Source organism: Osmerus eperlanus, chromosome 18 (genome assembly GCF_963692335.1).
Source record: "Osmerus eperlanus chromosome 18, fOsmEpe2.1, whole genome shotgun sequence".
NCBI classification, from domain to species: Eukaryota; Metazoa; Chordata; class Actinopteri; order Osmeriformes; family Osmeridae; genus Osmerus; species Osmerus eperlanus.
Window position 1 is genome coordinate 9,749,349 of NC_085035.1, and position 26,448 is coordinate 9,775,796.

Genomic DNA, 26,448 nt, shown 5'->3' on the forward strand with positions numbered 1-26,448 from the left:
AAGAATATTATCGTTTTAACAGATGAAATTATAGTTGGGATAGTAATAGCAGTAGCAGATGTAGCCTACCATTGAGTGTGTTTACTCGGCTTTCTTAGTAGGATTCAATGTGTTGATGGAATGGAACATACAGCAGTAGAGCCGATACAGGAAGAGACTGCGATACTTTGTTGCAGAAGGATGATGGTGCAAGTTTTGGCCGTGGAGCATACAACGATTAATAAAAAAGAAGACGCGTTTATTGAGTAATCGCATAACTAATTACACATGTAAACGGAGTAATCCTATTATTGGCATAAACCGACAATTGCTAGTAATCGTGTTTCTCATGGTCAAGTAAACGTACCAATCACCTGTGTGAGAGACTGAGTGGTGCGTGTCTGTCGTTACGGTGATGGTGCAGCTATGATTGCTAACGCGCTGAGGGCATAGAATAAGAGAAATGTAGCTAGAATCCACACCTCAAACAAGATAACCTAGACGCAAAACTGTACGTCCAATCCAAAATATAAGGATATTTTCCGAGACCCAAGACTCTGCCGAAACCAGAGATATTCTTTATATGTCTGTGCAGTCAGAAATACGACTCTACCTGCAGTTTCAAAAACGTGTTCCTTTTGCTTTCCTGGTGCTTGTTTGTTTGGTTGCCACGGTGATGGCGCAGCTGTGATAGCTAACGAGCTAGGCAGAGAAAAACGAACATTTACCTAGCATCCACACCTCAAACAAGTTGACCTAGACGCAAACCTATACGTCCAATCCAAAATATAAGGATATTTTCCGAGACCCAAGACTCTGCCGAAACCACAGATGTCCTTTATATGTCTGTGCGGTCAGAAATACGACTCTATCGGCAGTTTCAAAATCTTGTTCCTTCTTGCTTTCTCTGACTGATTTTACTCACCTCTCCATTGAAGTTAGTGAGAGAATTTGAAAGGCTGCTCTCGCTTCAAGGCTCATAGCTGAAAATCTGTAAATGTGAGCTCTTTAGTAGTTACATTGGCTGAAAGAGGACAATTTTTCCTACATTTTAAGGTATAACTTGTTTCTGTAAGTTAAACTATATGAACGTTAGAGGAATTTGTTTGACAAATTAGTTGAATATCAGAAAAAGAGCAGCAAGCAGAGTGTGCCACTCTGCTTGCTGCTCATTCATAAAAATCAAGAAGGAGCAAACATTTTAATGTATTTCAAACTGTCATAATTCAAAATTGGCTAAACATTTGAAAAAGCTGAATCATTTGGGAATAGCTGAATGTCTTGTGAACATTTTAAAGGTTGAATGGTGTCTCTAGCTGAAAGTAAGCTGAAGTAGTTACGTTTGAAAGAGGAGGAAGCTTTTTAATGATTTGAAAGGATTTACCATTACTTTTAATGGGAGAATAATTTGCACAAAAACCTTAATGTCTTAAAAAGTATAAAAGTGAGAAATACCAAAAGTCATAGCCATCATCTCCTGAAGGAGCTGAACGTTTTGATACAAAAGTTGTAGGAATCGGTTAAAGTATGCAGAACGAGTTAAAGGCCAAAAAACGGCGGAAGAACTGAGAAGTTGAAAAGCAATAATATATGTGAGAGAACAAAGGTTGTGCTCTCGCCGACGGCTTGAGCACACCCAATAAAAAAACAGCCACAGCTTGGCTTGCTCTCTTCGCGTCTGATTCTTCCTTCGCGCACAGAGCATGAGCTTGAGAATGCTGGTCATATGATATGTTCATCCAATCAGAAGCATGAAATAGCTTTGTAACCGTAGGTTTCAAATCTTATCGTTAGCAGCAAGGCAAACCTGTGTTAAAGTGGCAGTCGTTACTTCTTATTTTATCACAAGCTAGCTTTTGTTGAACCTCACCACTGGTAGCGTTTAATTGATAACATGGCCCACAAACAAATCTACTACTCAGACAAATATAACGACGAGCATTATGAGTACAGGTAAATGATGCATTCACTTTGCTACTAGTCACAGTGTTACTGTAGCATAGCTTGCTAAGGTTCTGATGGCTAAATCCGCTAGCAAAATGCTACAGTACTGTAGCTAGTTAGCAAGCTATCATTGTTCAGCAAGCGTGGTGGGATATTTAATAAAAAATAATAACGTTTCACAACTTTTACACGTAGCCAGTCAAATTCGTAACAATGATTTTTGATAATACAAGAGGGCATCCTATTTGTAATGGTAAACTTGAGGGACTCACACTTGTAAATAAGTTGACACTGAAGACAACACTAGTTGGTAGTCTCTTGCTAGAGCTACCTAGCTAGTAAAGTTAGCAAGTTACTAGAATTCCAAATAAAGCTAGACCAGCTTTGTTCCTGGCATGACACTACGTTGCTACTGTAGACTAATTGCCAACTAGTTAGTAAATGTATTTGACACTTACAGGTGAGGCTGTGGAAGTCATAGGCGGTGTGTTTTTATTTCGGTTACGAATGTTTCTGGATGAAATGTAGGTCACTTTTGTGTTATTTAATTTCAGACACGTTGTGTTGCCTAGGGAGCTAGCCAAACAAGTACCGAAATCACACCTGATGACCGAGGATGAGTGGAGAAGACTTGGTGTGCAACAATCACTTGGATGGGTACACTACATGATACATGAGCCTGGTCTGTACACTACCCCTTAAAACATTAATGTACTGCAATATATTCCTAACATGTTTTTTCTCGGCTAATAGAGTCGTGTCAGTTTTAGGGAAATGTATGTTAATATAACAATGTTTTTCACATTAACCCTCGTGCTGCCTTCGGGTCACATGACCCAAAGGTTCATAACGAACCATCGTTGTGTTTACCCAATTTTACCCAATACAAAAACAAATTAAAATAATTTTCTTTTAACCTTTGCAATGTGGGGGGTCTGAGACAGCCCAACGGTTAAAAGAAAATGCTTCACTTTGTCTTTGTATGCGGTAAATCTGTCGCAATACGACGGTGGGTCACAATGACTGATGGGTCAGACTGACCCGAAGATAACACAAGGGTTAAGCTTTATTTTTTGTCCGTGTAATCGGACTACGCATGTGTTAATTGGTCACACAAGAATGTTGACTGCTTCTTCTAGGTGGTGGTCTAGTCACTGACTAACCCAAGGGGGGAAACTAAATTACTGGTGGGGGACAACACGTTTACTATCTCCTTGTTAATTTTTACCATCCCTTGTCTTTTGCATTCCATCAGAGCCTCACATCTTGCTGTTTAGAAGGCCTTTACCGAAGCACTGATTGAACATTGATGCTGTCTTTCTGGAACATTCCTAGCTGAGAATGTAGTATTCAGTGAATACTTGCCAACGTTCACATTGCTGTCAGCTGTGCATTAGCTGGATTTTTCTCAGCAACAAGAGCTCAGTTGGATTTTGTGGAAAATATTGTTGCTGTCATGGGTTTGGAGTATAAGGGCTAATATTTTCAGATATAACTGTATACTACAATACGTGCCTCTAGTAATATTGTTTTATGGTAAAATAAAGTTATTTTGTCATATCAGTGCAATAGGTATATCCACAGATGTTTGGTCATAACTGGTTTTGCAACTTGATTCACATACTGTTTTTTCCTTTCTCACTATGATCTATAGGTCATGCAGCAGATCAAATATTCTGTATTTTCTGACTGAATAGAGACAGGTTCAGAGTGTTATATTGAGTGTTAAATGTTCAGTGTTAAATTCAAGACAAATCACACTGAGGTTACAAAAAAACTATGAAATTCAAAGTGGGAAAATTACTTGATGACTTGCACAAAGGCATACAGGGTTTATTTATGAAAGCCGTTTGGATGCTGAATTCAATTGATATGCATTAGTGTAGAGTGCATGTATAAAATATTTAGATAAATATATTTCTGTTCACCATGACAATGTTTTTGCTGCTTCATGTCGCTAGATGGCACTCATAGACAAGCTATCTTTTCTGGGAATATTGATTTGGCTAAATTTGACACAAAACTTAGAAATGCCCTTTAAGTCAATTTAAAATAAATTGTCCTATAAAAATACAAAACAGACAACATAGTTACAATGATGAATAGGTAATTTCTTTCATAATTACATTGTTCAAAGGATTACTTGTAATTATTTCAGGGGACTTTCATTTCGTAATGCCATATTTATTTCATGCTACATCTATTTCAATGTATTCAAAATAATGGGGTGTGGTTACCTCAGAGATTCAGACCAGAGCCAATGGATCTTATTTAGACCAAAGCAGGTCCAATGTAGTTAACTTGTGTTAGGTACCAATAATCTACTTAATCAATAATCTGTTTTCCAGGTAAGCATAGCTAGAAAGCTGACTTTCAAACACATTTTATATACACACAGATCAGCCATAACATTACAACCACCTGCCTTATATTGTGCAAGTTCCCCTTTTGCAGACAAAACAGCCCTGACCCGTCAAGGCATAGACTCCACTAGACCTCTGAAGGGGTGCTGTGGTATCTGGCACCAAGATGTTAGCCCTGGGGATCAGGATATTTTTGGTATAACCATCCTTTTTATGCCTTTGGAGAAAAAAGCCCTTTCCCATCATCTCACCACAAATGAAAGTGCCTGGTGTTCAGTCATCCTCACTAACTTTTACATATGCACTATAGAGCGCATTCTGACTGGTTGCATCACAGTGTGGTATGAGAGCTGCACAGACAGGGGCCGCAAGGCCCTACGTAGTGTGGTCCATTTTGCTGAGTTCATCATCGGCAGGAAGCTCCCAGCCCTACAGGACACCTACCACACACGTTGCCTCAGGAAAGCTGGCAGGTTTCTAAGAGACTGTTACCACCCATCCTTCAGTCTCTTTACCCCGTTGCCTTCTGGCAGGTGCTACCGCAGCATTCGGTCGCGCACACACAGACTGGACAAAACTTTCTATCCAAGGGCCATCAGGCTCCTGAATGGACATTGACATGGTCATTGATTCACTTCTTACTAGATACTTTACACACTGTCACTTTCAGCTACTGGTTGCACTATCAGTAATATTGCACTATTGTACTTCACTGTACTTCACTTAGTTTAGAATAGGTTTATAGGGTTAGCAATAGGTTATTATGTGTATTTAGGGTTTAATATATTGTATTATTTATATTTAAGGTTTACTTATTTAGCTTAGCATAGATGTAATTTATGTTCTGTGTACTTATATGTTATGCCAGGTGCTTGCGTCATCTTGTCTTAAGAATTTCAATGCCCAGTCTGACCTTGTGTTGTTCTGTGCATCTGACAATAAAATACTTGAACGGTGTTCTATGGTCAGATGAAACAAAATGTTGCTATTTGGCAACAAACACTCAAGATGAGTTTGGTGTAAAAAGAAGGATGGTTATACAAAAAATATCCTGATTCCAACGGTTAAGAATGGTGGAGGTTCTGTGATGTGTGGCTGTTTTTCCACCAAAGGCCCTGGAAATGTTAGGGTACATGGCATCATGAAATCCTTTAAATACTAGGACATTTTAAATCTGAATATGGCTGCCCATTGAAAGAAAGTATAAAAATAGGTTGCCGTTGGATCTTTTAGAAGAAGAAATGATCGCAAACACGTACAAATTCATACAAAAAGACTCTTATGCCACAGCCATCTCAGTCCCGTGATCTAAATCCCACTGAAAGAATGCACAAGGGAGGACCTAGGACCCTGGATGATCTGGAGAGGTTCTGTAAAGAGGAATACTAGCTCTTGACTCTAGACTTGGCTCTAGACTTCTAGCTCTGTATTTTCTAATAATAGATGTTAAGGAAGACTTGGTGCCACTGGGTTGCAACACAGAGGGTTAATGTCAGATCTGAACTGTGACCAAAATCATACACCACTAAAGTGTTTAATAAATGTTTATCTCACGTTGTACTCTAAGATGGAGCAAGGGTACCCTAGCAGATACAACTTGACAGTTACAATCCAGCTCCACCCCTTAACCCCGACATAAGTGATCTGATGAGGAAACAATATCCGTTAACAGTGGCATTAATCTTAATCTACAGTATAAACCAGGGGTCCCCATACTTTTTTCTGCGATGGCCAGATAATTTTTCCTTTCTTTAGTGTGGGGCCGGGTCAGTCTGTAACAGAAAATTACATGGGCCGGAGTGACTACCAGTAATATTGTGGAGATTTTATTATGATTTTACATTACATTTAGTCATTTGTATGCATTATGCTAGATTAGTTTATTATTTTGTTATGCACCATACATCCGTACATATCAAGGGATATATAGCATATTAAAAGAGCATTATTACTATCGTAATGACCTTTTTTCATAATCATTGCTATTGAAATGAATTATTATTATTTATTTATTTTATGTCTGGCATTGTTCAGAGGGCCGGTCCAAATGCAGGCCGTAGTTTGGGGATCCCTGGTATAAACTGTAATAAAAACCAGAATTTAACATTCTGTGCGCTGGGGGAAATACTGGTCAAACTCCTCTGTGCACCGTAAATACATTAATTCCTTTATTAGTTTTATTTGAATTATTATTATTTATTAAACCACAGAGCATAGACAAAACAATTGCTCATCACAATTGATTTTCTAAAAACAATAAATAAATAATCAAAAACTTGTTGTTTGTGGTTGTTCACGCAGTGCTTGAGACACACAAGTTAAAAACAAAATAAACAGTGGAGAATAATTGCAAAACTTAGGCAGCCTGTCACTGCATGGTGGTAGGCTATTATCAGAATTCGATCCAGTCCGTCACTTTTAGTTACACACTTTAACACTTTAACTCGTGAGGCAGACCCTTCCTCAACTTGAGGCAACCAGCTAATCAGCCATGTCCCCTGTTAGGTAGGAGAGGCATAAACCACTGTGACTACCAGGTGAATACTAGCCACATGTCAAGGATGACATGCTTTAGGTGTCTCGACAGCAATGTTAGCACACCATCATGTCATGAGATAGTCTGCAACATTCTTGTGTGACCCAGGGTCAGGTCCACCAAGGCCTAATACTGAGACAATGAATGAGGAAGTTGCCCAGTCCTCAGACAACGCGTTGGCCATCACAGCTCTCCTGTAGAGGGAGAAACAGACAACCAGAACAAGGCGAAATATAAAACATCTTAGACATAGTTACTCTTTGAGACTGGTCATCAATTTGAAGTTACCTCAGTTAAACGTAATTGTTGATACAGTACACTGTATTTCAAGTGAACTCAAAAAACAATGAAGTAACAGTAAAGTTGGTAATTTGCAGTCAATGTCTTGCTTGAACTGAAGTATAGATAAATCTTGCGCCTCTCTGTAGCATTCAATTTAAACCAAACTAGACCACAGTACTCTATTTCCAGCCACTCAAGGTTTAAAGCTGGCATGAATTCACTGCAGCTTCTGCAGTCGTAGCTAATGCATATGCAATTCAATTTAAACAATATGTTTTTTCCGGTTCTGTACAAGGTATTGCTTGAGTTTGAGGACATTTTGATTAGAACATGTGTTAGGAGCATATATGACTCAAGTAAACGCAAACCTACCCAAGCCTTCTTCCATCTTTTTAGCAGTTTTTCATGTTCCGTTAATGCCCCCATCCACTGGCTCATGTCTTTGGAAGCTGTGCTGTCTTCGTCTGTCAATAAGCTCAACACTTTACTATAACAGTACATTATATACAGTGGGAAGATTTATTAATCAAGTTATCTGGAAAAAAAGGTTTTATTCTCGATTCCTCTAGTACTTAAGCCATAGACCTCTACCTCTGTTGGTAAGGCGGAGATGTATCTCAGAAGTGTCATTTCCTGCATCTCCTGCTGTGGCTTCACACCGGTAGTGGGATTCTTTGCCAAGAGATTCCTCTCGGACCCAGCTGCTCAGCAGCACCTCTCTCTGGCTCAGCGGATGTCGGTGCTCAGTGATGGGGGTCTCTAGCCTCTGCCCGTTCACCTGCCAGTGAATGTGGATGTCACTGGGACCTGGAGAGTAGAATGGGACTTCATATGGACCTCAGACATTTTAGTGGAAAAGACATACACACATATCACGTTGGCATTTAGGCTGTGGGTCAGTTTGCTTAACATATTATTTGTTTGACATAATTCTATGTTGATCACAATAGTAATTAAACTTGCAAATCAGTTACCATGTTCTGACACTAAATATTTGCACTGGGAAGAATAGACAAGGTGTTTCAGTTTGTTTTATGACTGACAAAGAAGGTTTACATGTTAGAAGCAAAATTGTGAAAATACTGTACTGTATATATTGTAACCCTATGGCCTCACCTCCAGTGTCTTGCTAAAAAAATACAATTATGTAAATTACCAATGCGATTTGGATTCATCCTCCCCTGGCTTGGTCCCTGAAGTTGTGAACATTTATGGACTGAGATCGAGCCTCTGTTGTGTACTCAAGATGGAAGTTTTGTCTCTGTAAACATCTTTTATAAATAACAGTTGGGCATTTTGATGTCCAGGTTTGGGTTCAAAACGTCCTTGAATCAAAGCTTACCTTTATTTAAAATGTTTGTCCCCTCAGTTACTTTGCCATGTATTTATGTACATTCTTTCCATGGCATTTTAACCAACATCAGTCAGCAGAATAAACAAACAAGTATGTTCAAGTAACATTTGAAATTAAGGTTTATTTAACCTCCCTACCAACAGATAGACCAAAAATGTCTGTACATCAAATGTACATCTCAGAATAGTCTATATTTACAAATGTATTTACACTATATAGGCACACAAAACAGTAACGATGCTTCAAAAGTGACACAATTCTACAGGCTTACAAGAATATCATACAAAAGCCCTTTCTCCTGAAGAGACATCCTTCTCCATCCCTAGGCTTGTGTTGAGGAAGCCACTTAATAATAATAAAATCACAGGTTTCAGGTTTTTCAATTATAAAACACAAAATTATTAATAAAAAATACAAAAAACGTGCAAATATCTAAATCGATGGAACCGAGACCTTTGAGAAGATCTGGTTAATTAAACTCAGAGTTTGAGGAAAACGATTTCCTCTATGTTTTCTATAACTGAAATACTCAGTTTTGTACCTGCTGTTAATGAGAACTTAATATACTATAATATTCATATACTACAGAACATACAGCTCAAAGACACAAGCTTGCTCTGAGTCACTTCACACATTTCAAGTTAGGGTTAGATACGTTGATTGGTAGGGGATGGATATGGGTGGTGGTGGGGGGGCACATGCAGGTGCAGAAAGAATAAGAGGTAGAGAGAGAGAGACAAAGAAGTGGCATAGTCACAGGCACCACTCACCCAAGGCCAGGCAGAAGAGCAGGAAGGCCTCCTGGGCCTGAATCCCCCAGGCCTGGTCCTTCAGCAGAGGAGGCAGCAGCCTCACACTAGCCCCCCAACCCTTTGCACCCCCAGACCCATTGGAGGAGGTGGTGGTGGAGGAGGAAGAGGAGGTGGAAGAGGGGACAGAAGGAATACTACTTCCAGAGGACAGGGATGATGAGGTGTCGACAGGACAAAGAGGAGCAGCAGTGGTGGAAGCTGTGAGAAAGGGAAGACGGGAAGGGAGTGATGGAGAGAAAGAATTCTCTGAGGATCATAGCCAGACAGGAAGTGACAGGTATGAAAGATGCAGGGAGTAAAAAGAAGGGGAGTCTAGGATTGAACTACAAAGTACTCCTTGAATTCAGTGAAATGGACCAAAACAATGCAAAGAATGAAACAAAGATGTAAGGTTCTAATGCAGTGTGTTCTTCAACACTTAAATAATAAAGATTCTAAAACAAAGCTTCGTCAAATAAAATATAAAAACATAAAACATCTGGTTGCTTTCAGGGCACATGTTGAATACAAAGAAAACTGAAATGTTCATACTTTCACTTCTTAGATATAGAACATTTCTACAGTTCAACGTGTGATGTGACACTGGCCACAGGTTAGTGATGTGTTGAGTATGAGCCCTGTTCCCAGAGTTAATCTCAGAACGTTCTCAGAAACGAAATGTACACAAGTGGAGGGGAGACACAGAGACACATATAGGAAACATTCTGATGCCTGTGTGCTTCAGAGAGTGGTCTGAGAGTTGATTTACAGCAGTTTCCAGAAAAGTGGGGCCCATTCAATCTTTGTCCCATGGTACATTTTTTTCCAGTAAAAAAAAGGTTCTGATTGATAAAAACCTCTGATGTAAAGGCCTTACTTTTTCCAATACTGCTACACAATTATTATGGTCATATTAACATTTAAGTTCGGCTCTTTTACACAAAAGTACACAACCCTTCACAGTCATTGGTGCTTGTTTGTCTGTTGAGCTCTGTACCCTTTGTTTTAAACCCCCGCTGTGAGAGAATGCACCAGGCCGTGTGTGATGCTACTCAAGCAAGATACGAACAAGAGAGAACCAGAAAACAGTCCCTGAGGATAAAATAATGTACTAGAATGTTGAAGATGATGGAAAGCAGCCAACTCACATCCAAATGCCTTATTTACAGAACAAAATTATGAAAAAACAAAGCCTTAAAAATCCATTATACAAAAATTATGATTAAGCTACAAGCAACTCCAATGTGGAAAACATCAAGTTAACTTACCAATTTGATAAAACAATGTTTCCAATTTGGAATAAACTTTTGACAAAAATGTGCTAGACCGTAGGAAGACATTGTCTGAAATACATAGTAGATTTGCTTTGGGCCAGACAATAACAGAAGAGAAGAGTTGTATACAAACCTAATGTAAAGTCATCTGCATCTGCGCTTCCCAAACACAAAACTTAGTTTGGGCTTAGGAAAGATAGAAGGCGCATACAGTATCAGAAAAGGACAAACCTTAAACCTTAAAAAACAAAAAGGAAAACTATGAACTACTATATAAAAAGGAAGACTATGAAGTCTAGCAGAAGGGCTCGTCTGCATCAGCATATTCTATTGGTTGGGACACACAGTCCACGTCAAAGGGCTTTTCCTTCCCCGGACTCTCGTCAGCATAGCTGTGGGAAGGGACCCTGCCATTACCATACTCGGGTTCTGTCTCATATCCGGTGTCCCTCAGAGCTCTCAGCTGATTTTGGTTCTGCTTCCCGTTCTGGGTAGGATGGGGGTGGTGCTGCTGCTTGGTCAGGTCCAGCTTCTCTCCTGCGCCCTGCTCCATGAGCCCATGGCCGGCCTCGCAGGCCACATACTCTGGCTGGGGCTTTTTGGTGCTCCCCAGCATGGCGGCGCGGAGTCGCAGGCACGTCTCCGGCAGGTACTGCATGTAGCAGTTGTAGGCCAGCGCCGCCAGGAAGAGCAGGAAGAAAAGCAGAAAGAGGAAGAGGAGGGCGGTGCTGTTGTCACGCTGCAGGTACTCTGTGGCAGGGTCGCCGGGCGTCTCTAGGCGGGGTGTGCTGGAGCTGGGGGTGAGATGCTTTGGCAGGAACTTGGTTGTGCTGCTGCTGTTGATCGTGCCAGGGGGCAGAGTTAGTGATGAAGCGCTGAGTGAGGGTGAGTTGAAGCCGGTAAAGCCAGGAGGGGCTGATGTTAGTGGGACAGTGTTACCGTGACGATTACCTTCAGTGTGGTTCAGGGTAGAGAGCCTGGAGCTGAGAGGGACCGTGGAGTGACTGGACTGGGAAGGGGCCTTCCCCAGACTCAGCATGTAACCGGCCAGTAAGCGGGTGAAGTTCTTTCCAGCCGCTGTCTCCAGGGACCAGCACTCGTAAAACCCCTGGTCCTCGGGGGCCACGCTGTGGATAAGCAGACCCATGTCCCCCAGCAGGTGGAAACCCCTTGAGCCCTCGGTGAGGGCACTGCCGTTCACCATCCACAAGGTCTGGGCAAGGTTAGAGCGCACTGTGCAGGGCAGCTCCACTGAGCTCCATAGCTTCACAGTCACAGACTGGTACTCGTCCACAGAGAGAGATAGAGCTGGAGGGAGGAGAGCATGACAGTGAGAATGCATGACTTGCCGTATTTTCTATAATCCGTATCCCACCAGAATTGCCTTTTTTTTTTGTAAATCGGAGTCTAGGCCACACTGGAATATAGGCCGAATGTTTATTTACCAAGGACCCCTTTCACATTGGACAGCTTGGATAGCCATCTAACTAGTCAACATTCACAATCAGGGTGAACACTCAAATTATCTAAACTACAGACCATAGCATTACACACAGAACAAACACAATAGAACTCCGAACAATGCTTATATAACTAAGCTAATGCCATTAACTTCTGTTGTGGATAGTATGTCCAGAAATAAAGCCAAGTCACTCATTTAGTGGCAAAATCCATTGTTATGTCTACAAAAATATTTTAGATATAGTATAAGTTTAGCTAGCTTGCAAATCCTGAGGATAGCCTACTGTAGCAGACCTTTCTATGTTCAACGGAAAAGGGTGTTTTGTCCCTCGCGAGTTGCCGTAGGCATGATGCTGACGTAAGCCTAACGGTGCGTTCACACTGCAGCGTTTTTTAACGCTCTGAACCGCTTGCCTTCCAACAGTACACCACGCTCGGGGGAGTGTTAGAAAAGTTAATACAGGGTTGTAGTTCTCTAAGGTCACTGTTGTAGTCATGACCAAGCGTGCAGACTTGGGTTCATGTACTCACAATATTGATCAAAATACCACTTTTACACAACATTTGTGTAAAAATACAGAATTTTTACTTGTGCAAGATTACAGTAGAATACATGTTACGTCACCGGTCACTCAACCAGTCGTTTGTAGGCTTGGCTAGCAAGCTAGCAGTTACACAGAACAGTCATGTAATGTGACCAGACTGAATTTAAAAGTATAAAAACACACTAGGGACACTGTCAACGTCGGAAACCCTGCAACATGCATTATTAGTTTAATGTAATTTTTAAATTCAGGCTCGTCACAAATATCGATCAAAATACCACTTTTACACAACATTTGTGTAAAAATACAGAATTTTTACTTGTGCAAGATTACAGTAGAATACATGTTACGCCACCGGTCACTCAACCAGTCGTTTGTAGACTGGGCTAGCAAGCTAGCAGTTACACAGAACAGTCACGTAATGTGACCAGACTGAATTTAAAAGTATAAAAACACACTAGGGACACTGTCAACGTCGGAAACCCTGCAACATGCATTATTAGTTTAATGTAATTTCTAAATTCAGGCTCGTCACATTACGTAACTTTGTTCTGAACAGAACTGGGTGTGCAGACACATACGATAAGTTTCGCCTCCATCTTGAAATTGTAAAACCTAGAAATGTTTACCATGACCAACAGTTGCTACGTTACAAGAAACAAGAAACCAATCCGATTGGTCAACGCTAGCGTTTTCACGCCCCTCATTTTGTATAGTATGATTTTAGTGCTGATCTTGTGACATATACTGATAACATCTTAATTATGGGTGATTTTAACATTCATGTGGATGACCCAAAAGATCCTTTAAGTAAGGCCTTTACTGCTCTAATGTATTCCACAGGTCTCACTCAGGTGGTTTCCAAACCTACCCATCTTCACTCGCATACATTGGATTTAGTTCTCACGCGGGGAATCAAGATTAGTGACGTCATTGTCCACCCCCACAATCCCATATTATCAGACCATTGCCTGGTTACCTTCAAAATGGACCTCTGCCAGAGCCTTGGAGGCACTCAGAATATTTCTACTAGCCGCTGCGTAACCCCAAACACAGCTCTGGAACTGGCTAGTGTTCTAACCGCTGCACTAGAAGCACTTGACGTCCCAAATAAATCATTAAATGCTAAAACGAGGGATCTGAATATGGTTCTTCAGCTATCCCTAGACTCTGTTGCCCCACTCAAACCAAGGAAAAGAAAAGACAAACTGGCTCCATGGTATTCAGAGGAAACCCGCACTCTCAAGAGGTCCACTAGAAAACTAGAACATAGTAAGTGGCGTACCACTAAATTGGAGGTTTTCCGCCTGGCCTGGAAGGACAGCCAAATGGAGTACAAGCAAGTCCTCATCAGGTCCAGATCAGAATATTTCTCTAAGTTGATTAGTAAGAACAAACACAACACTAAGTTCCTATTTGATACTGTTGCAAAACTCACTAAGAAAAGTACACTCTGTGTTAGTTCAGATCTCTCTCCCAATGATTTCTTAGATTTCTTTGACCTGTGGGAAGGCAGAAAAATCTATGCAATAAGGGACAAACTACAGACTCGTCCTGGAGGAGTGGCCATCAACACTGAACTTTCCCCTGTACCAAGCATGCTGCATGTTGAGGCTCTCACTCACTCACCTATTTCTATGGAAGCGTTCATCGAGCTGATAGACTCCTCGAAACCCACTAGCTGCCTTCTCGATCCCCTCCCTGCCAAACTCTGTAGGGAACTTCTCCCTATTATTGGACCACCCATGCTTAGTATTATTAATGAATCTATTGTAACTGGCCAAGTCCCCGACAATTTCAAACAAGCTATTATTAAGCCCCTTCTTAAAAAACCAAACCTGGATCCAGGTTGTCTTAGCAACTACAGGCCAATTTCAAATTTGGCATTTCTCTCCAAAATTTTAGAAAAGGCTGTGGCACAACAGCTCACTGAGCACCTCTCCTCAAATCAGCTTTATGAACCTCTACAGTCTGGATTTCGTCTCCACCACAGCACTGAAACTGCATTAGCCAAGGTAGTCAATGATCTATTATTAGCCTCTGACGCGGGCTCTATTTCTGTCCTGGTTCTTCTAGACCTAAGTGCAGCTTTTGACACTGTGGATCATGAGATTCTCCTGGAACGTATGGAGAACTATGTTGGGATTTCTGGTACGTCACTTCAGTGGTTTAGATCGTATCTATCTGATAGATCACAATATGTCCACTATGATGGCTGCTCATCCAGGAGCTCCACTGTAAAATACAGAGTACCACAGGGTTCAGTTCTAGGCCCTCTGTTATTTTCACTCTATATGTTGCCTTTAGGAAACATAATTAGAAGCTCTGGGGTAAATTTTCACTGTTATGCAGATGATACTCAGCTATATATGTCTATAAAGTCTGGAGAATTTCCATATGCTATGGAAAAATGTGTTTCCAGGTTGAGAACTTGGATGACTGCAAATTTCCTTATTCTTAATTTCGGATAAAACCAAGGTTCAAATTTTCGGTCCTAAAAAATACAGAAATAATTTATCCAATCTGACCCTAGACCTAGACGGCATCAAAGTCTCTCAAAGCCAGCTGGTAAAAAATCTAGGAGTTACAATGGACCTAGACCTTTCGTTTGAGTACCATATTAAGCAAATTACCAGAACTGCATTTTTCCATCTACGTAATATTGCCAAAATACGAAAATTCCTCTCAAAGGATGATGCTGAAAAACTAATACATGCATTTGTTACGTCCCAATTGGACTACTGCAATGTGTTGTTCTCTGGCCTCCCAATTACCTACCTAAAAAATTTACAGCGGGTGCAAAATGCAGCTGCTAGACTATTGACTAGAATAAGAAAGTTTGATCACATAACATCTACTCTTGTCTCTTTACACTGGCTCCCTATCCAAGCCAGAGCTGACTTCACTACTAACCTACAAATCTCTGCATGGATTGGCACCACTGTACCTCTCCGGTCTCCTTGCACCCTATTGCACCGCAAGGACACTTAGATCTCAAGATGCCGGCTATCTGGTGGTTCCCAAAATTAAGAAAAAAACTGCTGGAGGTAGGGCGTTCTCATATAGAGCACCTCTTCTCTGGAACAAATTACCCGTCTGAATTAAGGAGGCTGATACTGTTTCGACATTTAAAATTAGGTTAAAAACGTTCTTGTTTAGTCAATTCTACGATTGTTAAAGGTAAGTATGTGTGTATTTACTTCTATGTAAATATGGGGTGTGTGTTTGCCTATGTGTGTATCACATGTAACTTTTAAATTGTAATTATAGCTTATATGTTCATGTTGCCCCATCTGGATGTTACATCTAGATGTTACAAATAAAGTAAATTTGTTACTGTATATTGTTACTGTTACAGTTTCCGTTGCTGTATACTGTTACTTTTTTTGTTTCTGTTACTAGTTGGAGGCAACGGGGGACGGGTTGTTTTCATCCTTATTCTATAAGTATAACTTATTTTAGAGTTCATTCCCCTGGAACAGATTTCATGTTCCAACCGAGGGGGGCTGTCGCTGTCTTGGTGTGTGGGGCTGCATCAAATACCCCTTTTTGCTCTGTTAAATTGCTGCACTAGTCCACACTTGACCGGTGGGGATCTCATTCTATTATGACTGTAACTGTTAGCTGATCCTGGCATTCTCTAATCCCTGCTCACCTCTCTCTGTCCCCCCCCCACACACATCCCTTGTGGTGTGGGGGGTTTGAGCTGTCAGCATCTGCCCAACGCTGAACCTGGTCACGAGTCTCCCGGTCCTATCCTACATCTATAAAGTTGAACAATGGATTTTGGTGTTTCAAAACCCATTGACACTGTATGACTATGTTTAGCCTGTATTCTGCTCCTCTCTCCCACCAACCGTCTCTGGAGGAGGGGATCCCTCTCTGAATTGCTCCTCCCAAGGTTTCTTCAATTTTTTCTCCTGTTGGGAGTTTTTCTGGGAGTTTTTCCTTGTCTTCCTTGAGGGTTTAGGTTGGTTGAGGGGCAGTTCTATGGGCGTATGTGAAGCCCTCTGTGACATGCTTGCGTGTAAAAAGGGCTATACAAATACATTTGATTTGATTTGATTTACATAAAGTTGAGAAAATACAACTTGCAACGCTCCTCTCCGCTCCGCTCGCCTTCCCACAATGCCCTACGTGAGCGTCAACGCCTGGTTTAATTTAAAATTAATTGGAAGCCGACGCCACGCGCCGCCCGCTCCGCTGCAGTGTGAACGCACCGTTATGTGAAGTCAGTGAGGGCTGTCAGAGCCCGTCTACGAGAATGTTTAATATGGGGAGAACTGCGACCAGAGAATAGGTGCGTTCGACATGGGACGCTGGAATGTCCGACTTTACAGAGACGTTTTTAACTCCCCGACTGCAAGTGGCTACTCTCGCCGGTCGTTTCATGCAGCCGCAGTCCATGTCGAACGCACCTATTGTCTAATATAGGGAGAACTGTCACTCTCGGGAAACTTCCTGGTTCTGAACTGGTTGCAGTTCCACTCTGGTTCCATATGAGGGCACTAACGAGCGAGTGCAGACTGAATGGAGGTCTATGGAGCTATACCCCTCAAAATCCACTTTTCTCAGGATATAATTTTTTGTCTAGTAATTTGAATACTGAATTCGAAAGGGGAAGCAAAAATAATACACACTGCTGGGTGTTTTTTTAAAGTCGCCTTTCTGTTCTAAAAAGCCTTTTAAAATGTCAATGACGTCATACACATCGTACGACCAGAGATACTGCTTTACGGCAAGCTCTGGTCACTTCCTTTTTTCTCTCGAGGCATCGACAACACAGCTGACAGGTTAGGCTCTCCCTGTCAATACACATGCTATAAAGAGTTTTGGCTTGCTAATGTTGTTGCTAATGTTGCTAATGTTGCTAATGCTCTGACATTCTGATTCTGCTTCGGATGCCATCAAGCGGGATCTCTGGTCGTAGTCAGTCCTTCACTAACCAATCAGCATTCATTAGCAGAATGCTAGCGTGATATGGGCAACAATGACTCACCCTGTAAGAAATCGAAAGGACATAAGTACTCGTTCATTCAACTTTCGACCTATAATCCATGTTGAACATGCAAAAACTACAATCAAATCTGAGATTTCTCAACGACAATCAGGCGAAAGAGACAAATTTAGCCGTTTAGCTCTATAGACTCCCATTCAGCATGCACTCGCTCGCGATCACCCCCAGTGGAAATCTGGTGGAACTGCAACCAAATTTGGTACAATGGGGCGTAATGGCTTAATAGGGAGTGGACAGGCTCTCTTTAAACAGGCTCTGCTGCGACTCTGGAAAATTCATGGTTCTGAACTGGTTGCAGTTCCACTCTGGTTCCATATGAGGGCACTAACGAGCGAGTGCGACTGAATGGAGGTCTATGGAGCTATACCCCTCAAAATCCACTTTTCACATTCTTATTCTGATTCCGCTTCGGATGCCATCAAGCGGGATCTCTGGGGGTAGTCAGTACTTCATCAGTCCTAGCATTTACCGCCCAAACAGGTGCCACCAACTTGCACTGTGCTACCTCTAATGAGTGCTGACATGTAACTTTTCTTCATCAGCCAATTGTTAACAAGTCACCAGAGTTCCTGGAGTGTTTCCAACTGCCCACACAAGACATCCTTAACCCGTTAAGGAGTAGCGTCACACATATGTGATCGTTTGAAAGCGGGCCCCACAGAGTACCGTCACACATGTGTGATTCTGAACATTCCAACCGACTATTTTCCGATAGACAAAAACTATATGACAAACGCTATAGTATGGCTTCAAAATTTACAATTAGGAGGCTAACAAGTAACACTAGCAGGTAGTAGCATTGCTACGAGTATTATGCTAGGTTGCTAGGTAACGGAAGCTAACTAAAACTAGCTAGCTTCCGTTTTGGAAAAATAACTCACTGGTGGAAGCGTCGGTAATATTTAGAACTCACTCCTTAAAAGGTTAAACTTACATGAAGGACACTTGTCTGCATCTCCATTGAGACTCTGGATTAAGTTCCTGAAAAAAGTAAAAACCAGCAGACTTTACATAATCACGTATTCAGAGAAGACAAAGGTTTGTCCTAAGTCAGAGAGAAAAAATCTCAACTTGCAGACAAAAAAGGCAAACATTTGTCAAAAATGAAGGCAAAGGTGTTGGTTTTGCATTGTGTTGATAACTTGACGGTGAATGGTGTTTACCGGTGTGTTTTGGTTGAGGTGTGGAAGATGTTGATGCAGACTGCAGTGTCTGGGTTCCAGGCACAGTACGGGTCTCTGGCCAAGATACAGTCTTCGCAGGATGTGTATTTCTCACAGAAGGCTGTTGGAGACTGAACTATGCCCGAGTTGGAGCCGGCGTAGATAGACCTAGTCTGTGAACGTGTATACACATACAAATGCCCACACACACAAGGACACACGCATCCACACACACATACACAGTCTCACATTAGCAAACACAATAGTAATGTATTAATTTAGCAGACAACTTTATCCAAAGCAGCGTACAGGGGAATTCGAACCTGGGACCTCTGTGACATGCTTGCGTGTAAAAAGGGCTATACAAATAAATTTGATTTGATTTTACCTCTTAATCTGCAGTCTAATGCTCTACCACCGAGCTTTACTGCATTCAATGTCTACATTACAGCTAATATGTCAGACCACTGACACACTGGCGAATAGGAAACAATGATAGACTAATTGGAAAATGTATTTACCTTTGGACTCACAGTCGAAAAATCATTTTTTGTCTCTCAGACATTTGCCTCAGAGACAGGCATAGTTTTAATAAAGGAGACTGTGTGAGTAGGTCCAATTTGTTGACACAGCCTAAAAAGGCAGACATAGTATATGCTATGTCAGTCCATTCTGCATCCTATAAACAGATGAGGCCTTCAGCTAAGGATTAAGGCTAAAAGCATACCACATTGTGGGTTTAGTCCTGGAAGTGGTCTAGCCTGGAAAACCGGATTAATAATATTGAAATTCATATTGTTTTGCTCCTGTTGAATAACATTTATCCATAGCATTTCTGCCTGTTCTGTCTCTCTTACCCCATGTGATGATAGCAGCAGGTTCTGAATGGGTTCAGAATTCTGAAGCAGTTGGATCTCCTCCACAGTGTGGACCTCTCCTTCATATACTACAGACTTGTGCAGTACTCCTTTATCTATATGGTGCGTGTGTGTTTGATGGAAGGAGGGGGCAGGAAAAGGTTTTATTACATACAAACACAATAAAGGCGTTTTATACAGCTATGTATATATCTGCACAAGAAACTTACAAACTATGGTGCAAAGAAACATACAAACAATGTGCTTTCCATTATGTGAAATGTATATACTATATACAATTTAATTTCACACAATGGTAAACACCTATGAGGGTTCTAGAAGGCATTGGGCCTAAGCTCCAGTCTGGTTCCCTACCAGTTCCAGTGAAGATTATGTCATAGACGTTGTTGTTCAGTGCCCGCACCCTCTCAACTACAATCTGGGTGTAGTTCACATCCTTGGTGATGAGCTGAGGCCCATTGCCAATGGGAAGCACAGGGTCCTCCAGCAGGGGGTGGTCTTTGACAAACTGCAGGGTCTTGTCGGGCAGGTGGAGCGAGCTGGTGATGTTCCGGAGGCGGTTCTGGTTGTTGATGCACTGTGTGATGGACGGAAGGGAGGAAAAGGATGAATGCAATGGCACGTGTCTCGGAATCCTCTTAAGGAGACATGGCTTTGTGGGAGACTTGTGTAAATGACTTTTATTGGTTTGGGTGAAAATGAACCTAGCTATTTAAACTTTGAATGTGGGAAAGGGCAACACTTTACATTAAAGGTGACATGACATGAAAACTTCACTTTAGGAGGTTATTTAACATTAATATGAGTTCCCCTAGCCTGCCTTTGGTCCCCCATTGGCTAGAATTTTCGATAGGTGTAAACCAAGCCCTGGGTGTTCTTCTCCGCCTTTGAGAAAATGAAGGCTCAATTGCTCTGTTTGAAAATCTCCTCTTTGTTATGTCACAAGGAGGAAGGTTACCTCCCTTCTCTCTGCTTTGCCCGCCCAGAGAATCTGGCCCGCCCATAAGAAACTGAGCTACGACCGTGAAGTGTTTTTATCCTCGAGAGACATCATGGCTTGCAAACGAACGAAGCATTACATTTGCTCAGTTTGGATGTACAAAGACAAAAATCTTTTTACAGTTCCTTCATCCGAGCCTCTGAAGACCCAGTGTCTTAATTTTATTTTCTCTGGAAATGCGCCTACACAACTTCTGTTGTAGGCGCATTTGTTTTGTTTGACATCATCAATCAGGTCATGAGGTAGGCAATGGTTCTTACCGCTCCGGGGCGTGGCATTGGCGTGATACCATTGTACCTCACCCACTTGGTGTGGGACTGCTCCACAGTGGCCTTCTGCATGTACTTCCCCTTGGAGAAGACCTCCTCCACCGAGGTCATGTTGTAGGCACACACTGCCGATAGACCTACGTTCGCCCTGGGGCAGACAAAGACAGATACATCACCATGACTCTTCACATTTTGTTCATTTAGCAGATGCTTTATCTAAAGCAGCATACAAATAGTGCATATAGAAAGCACAGCAGAAGATCAAGGTTCAGAAGTACTGACGAATACAGATGAACAGTATTTTGGTGGTCAGTCAGGGAACAGCCTTATTTACTAGCCACCGAGCAAAGTAACCACATCTCACCTATCAGGCACGGTGAACACTAATAATAATTTCCTAATTACAGTCCAACAATAACATATCAATTACAAATGCATAGTACAGAGCAGCAAAATATCGTAGACCTAGAAGTCACATTGTAATGCAACATAATCATGTTGTTGGTGCTGCTGTCTCTTGCTAGACAGTGGTATGAACTAAAATACAACATGCAGAGAAGGGTACGCTGCTTTTGGTGCACTGAACTAATTAGTCTTGGTGAAGCTTGGTGAAGAAGGGCATCTTGAGACCCCGTTGGAGGGACCGTAGGGATGGAAAAGTGTATAGTTGAACACGGATGTCACACTACTGTGGAACATGGAAGGGGAAGCACTGCAGGGTGGGAGTGGGAGTATTAATATTTATTTAATCAGCACCTGTGTCTACGTATGGCTGGATGATGTCCTGGAGGTATGTGGGGCCCGTCCTGTTAGCCACAGTATAGGTAAGGAAACCTTTCCAGACCAAACTCCCTCTGGAACCCCCTCCATTCTCTGCTGACTCACCACTGGGAGGTAAAGACCCCGTAGATGACTGTCTGCCTCCAGTCGGGAGTCTTGAGGATGAACACGTCGTGGACCACATTGAAGACAAAGTTGAGTTCGGGCATAGAGCACACCAGCTTGGCCTTCAGGAAGGAGGTCCACTTCTTCTGCAAAGTCCTCTGGCCTCCAAGATCCCCCTATAAGCAAATAAAAGCACACAGAAACGCCAAGCCATGTGCTCACCTGGTCTGAGGAAACTTCTGGCTGTACATGAGCTGTTTAATAGCTGTCAATTAAATTAATGCTGGGGTAGATGGAGGGATGATACAGAGACAAACATACAAGAAAGAGAGTGGAAGAGAGTGTGAGGAAGAGAAAAAAGGGGCGGTGCGTGACGTGGTCCTGACCTTGCAGACACGAGCTACTCTAGGGATCAGCAGCTTTCCATAGAACTCGTACTCCACCGACACCTCTGTGAAGAAGTAGTATATCTTATCATCCTCACCATCTGCGCTGTTCTTTCCCTCCCGGATGACATCGGCAAAGACAAAACTAGGCTCTGTGTGGAGTCACAAGGAGATATAATTGTATTGGTGTATGGCAAAAGCTAGAGATAGTGTGATATAAACTTGCGCAAACTGACAGACTCAATTTTAAGGGGAATTAGTGTCCCATCTTACCATTTAACCACGATGTGGAATATTCGGTTCTCAACAGACTCTGTGACAAGGAATATCGAGAAATAATGGGTTCACTTCCCAAGAAGTTATAAGCTGTCCCAGAATACAGTTCTCCATCTGAATAACAAGGAAATATAATAACAAATCTTATTAAATCATGATGTCTGCATGGGCTATTGTCACGACTCAACACACAGCGTGCCCTCCAGGACAGCAGAGGGCACTAAGGAGTCAGAACAAGGCCGGCTCAGCTGTGAGGAAGTGAACGGCCATGGTTAAAAGGAACCCTGAATTGTTTGTCAGTGCTAATTCATGGTTTGTGTGCTACGGGCGTTACCTCACTTGGAAACTTTTTACGGAAACTCTTTACCTGTGCTGGACCCTGCTTGCCCCGACTGTGGATTTTGGATTGCGATTTGGACTGTTCGCTTGGACTCTCTTTTGTTTCACGGTATTGAACCCCGCTTGTCTCTGACCTCTCCTTTGTCTTGCCCTACCTGGAACCTTCGATTGTGCTGGCTGCTCTGTGTACCTTGACCCTGGACTGTGCCTTGACCTTGATTGTGGATTACCCTTGAACCAATCGTCTTGATGGACTTTAAGTTTGCCTTTGCCTCAATTATTATTTGACCCAGTGTGTGGTCATGACTGACTGCTTTACGTGATTGAAGTAAATCAGAACCATTAAAAACTCTAAACTGCATCTGCGACTGTGCTCTTCATTCCAACCTGACAGCTATCCTCCTAAACCAGGTTTCTGTTAAGTTTCCAAAAACATGATCAAATCTGAATTAAGAATGTGTTTAGGGCTTTGAACAAAGGAAAAAGATGGTGTTTGCGAAATTGGGGTCACTCACCGACCATGACGGTAGTAAAGCTCTGAGAGGGGTCAAAAGAACACTTCCCTCGTCCGTCCTCTGCTCGCCCCTCCAGAGAGAAGTCTTTGAGAGACTGAGAGAGAAAAAAAAATATTTCCAATACTTTCAAATACAAAACTTAAATGTTTTCTTTTTTTTTCTTTTACAGATAATTCCTTTCCTCTGACCAGGCTTAATCTCAGACACCTCAATTATTAGGACATTTTTGGGAGAGATGACCCTGGTCTGGCCATGAGCACTCTTCTACACCTACCAAGTAGTCACACAGTGGTTGAAAAGCGTGCGTTCCACAGACATACAGATGGTCGTCATCCAACACCTGGAGCACTCTTATGTAGTTCAGACAGTCAGTCTGCAAACACACATTGCATAAAACATTGAAACTTGCCTGAGACGGCAATCTGACAGGTTCCTGACAGACAGAGAGCAATGTGGAGGTCGATCCGGATAACAGGTTGACATAAAAGTTATGTTTTTTATAACAAATCATACTGTGGTGAGATACAGTTTATCCGGAAAGCGTATTCACAGCGCTTCACTTTTTCCACATTCTGTATGTTACAGCCTTATTCCAAAATGGATTCAATTTATTTTTCCCTCATAATTCTACACACAATTCCTCATAATGACTAAGTGAAAAATGTTTGTTTAATATTTTTTATAGATTTGCAAAAATTAAGAATAGAATATAACATGTACATAAGTATTCACAGCCTTTGCTCAATACTTTGTTGAAGCCCCTTTGGTAGCAATTACAGCCTCAAGTCTTTGAGTGTGATGCTACAAGGTTTGCATACCTATTTTTTGCAGTTTCTCCCATTATTCTTTGCAGGACTTCTAAAGCTCCATCAGGTTGGATGGGGAGCGTACATGTTCGTGTGATAAAAAAAAAAAGTTTCACATTATCATTATGGGTATGGTGTGTAGAATGTGTAGGAAAAAAAATATTTAGTCAATTTTGGAATAAGACTAACATAACAGCAAGTTGAAAAAGTGAAGCGCTGTGAATACTTTCCGGATGCACTGTAGTAAACGCACCTCTTTAGATTTTCCTTTTGCCGTGCACATCATCATTGGGGTTTGTGGAACTGTCCATTGAACCTGCACCGTGATTACAAAAGCAATAAATGAACACTGTGCTATTCAAGGAAATCTTTTCAAGCTCATGTACCTCATTTCAATCCAGTCTGTTAGCTCTGGTACTGCAAACAATGCATGCACATGTGTTGGGACTTCAGCATTGAACAGGATGATGGTACAGTACCTTGTTGTTTCTGATGGACACGTTTCTTATGCTCAGCTCAAAGATGGCCTCCCTGGCCCCAACGTAGAGAACTTCTTTTTCTTCGCTCATTAGTAGGGTGGAATAGTTGAAAACTCCAGGCTCAGAGAACTCTATCAAATTGACCTCTGTGGGGAAAAAACACATTGATCCTCAGGGTGCGTATGTGAGCTTGCAGTCTATGCCTTTCTACTTCGAATATTTTGGTGTGCAGTCTGTGAGTCTGGCTATGCCATCTCAGAAAGTGACAGTGTGATAAATGAGATCTGGCAGAACCTGGCAGTGGGTTTGCATTAGGCGAACTGTCTGGCAATGCCCGTGCCATGTGTGAGCATTAACTCCTGGACATTCAAAGCCAATACCCTCTCTGAGCCAACATTTTATTTATGAGGTAATCACATTGGGCCATCATATACTTAGCTCCTCAAGCTATTTCTAGTTAATAATGTATCAACTTATCTTCCTTTCCAGCTTGAGATATGCATCTCCTAGGCTTTTGTAAAGGGTTTGACATTGGCCACTGTATCATGATTATTGTAAATCGGAGAGAGAAAGAGTGAAAGGTGAGGTAGGAGAAGGAGCAGGAGCAGCCAGAGCTGAGGAGAAGCCCTCAGGTGATAAAGTATCTAGAGAACAATGCTCCACAATTCCCATCATACCCAACTATTATCTGTAGAACAACCAATCAGACCACATCTTGACCCTTACTTATCAACATATGCCTACAAATGCAACAGTAAGTCACACAATGAGGTGTGAGACCCATCAGGCAAAGACTCCATCCAGCAACTCCAGTGTTTAGCACATGATAGGTGGGAGCAGGGGTGACACCCAGCCTTACACTATGCTGAGACATCAGGGTGAGAGGGCTCTGACTGATGATTGAAAGTGTTGATGAACTCTCTTTAAACCGTGAATAGGAAATATATTTTCTTTTGTTTGAAATGAAACTTGTAGATTGAGGCACCCACATGATCTCCAAAGCCCAGTAACCTTATTTTTGAACATCTCTGTCTAGAATTGACTAACCATCTTCCTTAAATATAAAATGTAAATACAATTTATAAGGATTGTTTTTAACACTAGAAGCGCCAGTGAAGAGAAAGAAAATTGTATCTTTGCACTCAATCAAATTCCAGGACTCTGCTTTCTTGATTTTTCCTAGATATGTGTTTTATCACCAAGTATTTAAAATGTTTCCAAATGACAGGGAAAGCTAATTTAAGGCTATTTTGCTCATGTTTTGGCTTAATTGTGCATTCTGCTATTTTTTTTCTGCCTTTCAAGGCTGTAATTTGCCTTTCTATCAGAAGATGTTGCAAGGGTCTCCTTGCACAAGTATTTCATTCAGACAAAGGTTTCTACAAAGTTTATTCTATGAATTGCATTAGCTTCACATGGGCGTTTGTGTGTTGACTGGTAAGCGCAATTCTTATATCATGACATAGCGGGAACAATAATTTTAATTGTAAAATGCAAATGTGTTTTGTAAAGCGGATAAACATAACTAACAAATGCATTTTGCATATTCACACGAGTGAAACCAATCATATTATCTGACTTATATAATAGTTGAGATAGTTTGTAACTATTTTGCAAATGGTAGGCTAAACCATTTATGAATATAAGAAGGTAGGCCTAATAAAAGGACATGACGGTATGAGCGGGGGCTGTTTTGATCATTGGATTCACATAGTGTAACCGATCGTTTTTGAGGGCTTATAATTTATAAATTAGTAAATGGGCATGTAACAACCTCTTACATCTGGCTGCAATGAATGCCTATATTTGGTACAAAAAGTGTGTGAACGTAACAATAAGCTAAATGAAATGTATTCTTGAGTTGTAAGTAGGCCTATCAAAATGGAATGTTTGGAATGTTGGGTAA

General features: G+C 41.6%; 2 protein-coding genes across 7 annotated transcripts in view; one reads left to right on the forward strand and one right to left on the reverse strand.

Annotated features, from left to right (window-relative positions):
* The first annotated feature begins 1,668 nt into the window (after window positions 1–1,668).
* On the forward strand, window positions 1,669–3,578 carry zgc:86839 (Cyclin-dependent kinases regulatory subunit 2-like). Its single transcript, XM_062484742.1, has 3 exons — window positions 1,669–1,932; window positions 2,478–2,605; window positions 3,179–3,578. The coding sequence occupies exons 1-3, from the start codon at window positions 1,874–1,876 to the stop codon at window positions 3,220–3,222; spliced, it is 231 nt and encodes a 76-aa protein (XP_062340726.1). The 5' UTR covers window positions 1,669–1,873; the 3' UTR covers window positions 3,223–3,578.
* A 181-nt stretch (window positions 3,579–3,759) lies between these two features.
* sema4d (sema domain, immunoglobulin domain (Ig), transmembrane domain (TM) and short cytoplasmic domain, (semaphorin) 4D) overlaps window positions 3,760–26,448 on the reverse strand; it is a 132,128-nt gene continuing 109,439 nt past the window's right edge. For 3 of the 6 annotated variants that reach the window (XM_062484668.1, XM_062484669.1, XM_062484670.1), the window contains 13 exons: window positions 24,543–24,688; window positions 24,317–24,379; window positions 23,532–23,630; window positions 23,258–23,351; window positions 22,401–22,517; window positions 22,128–22,279; window positions 21,742–21,917; window positions 20,848–21,004; window positions 19,942–20,164; window positions 19,567–19,682; window positions 18,710–18,882; window positions 18,481–18,527; window positions 9,326–11,831 (listed from right to left, as the gene is read on the reverse strand). In XM_062484668.1, the coding sequence (XP_062340652.1) occupies window positions 10,819–11,831; window positions 18,481–18,527; window positions 18,710–18,882; window positions 19,567–19,682; window positions 19,942–20,164; window positions 20,848–21,004; window positions 21,742–21,917; window positions 22,128–22,279; window positions 22,401–22,517; window positions 23,258–23,351; window positions 23,532–23,630; window positions 24,317–24,379; window positions 24,543–24,688 (2,576 nt within the window). In that variant the 3' untranslated portion in view covers window positions 9,326–10,818. Of the gene's footprint in view, window positions 7,017–7,476; window positions 7,569–7,695; window positions 7,912–8,260; window positions 11,832–18,480; window positions 18,528–18,709; window positions 18,883–19,566; window positions 19,683–19,941; window positions 20,165–20,847; window positions 21,005–21,741; window positions 21,918–22,127; window positions 22,280–22,400; window positions 22,518–23,257; window positions 23,352–23,531; window positions 23,631–24,075; window positions 24,116–24,316; window positions 24,380–24,542; window positions 24,689–26,448 lie in introns of those variants that run through there. The other 3 variants (XM_062484671.1, XR_009932709.1, XM_062484672.1) reach the window with 3 other exon arrangements.

Coding starts and splice junctions, on each gene's coding strand:
- zgc:86839 (XM_062484742.1), top strand. CDS start 1,874: ATGGCCCACAAACAAATCTACTACTCAGACAAATATAACGACGAGCAT. Junction 1,933..2,477: donor GACGAGCATTATGAGTACAG/GTAAATGATGCA, acceptor ATTTAATTTCAG/ACACGTTGTGTTGCCTAGGG. Junction 2,606..3,178: donor CTACATGATACATGAGCCTG/GTCTGTACACTA, acceptor GCATTCCATCAG/AGCCTCACATCTTGCTGTTT.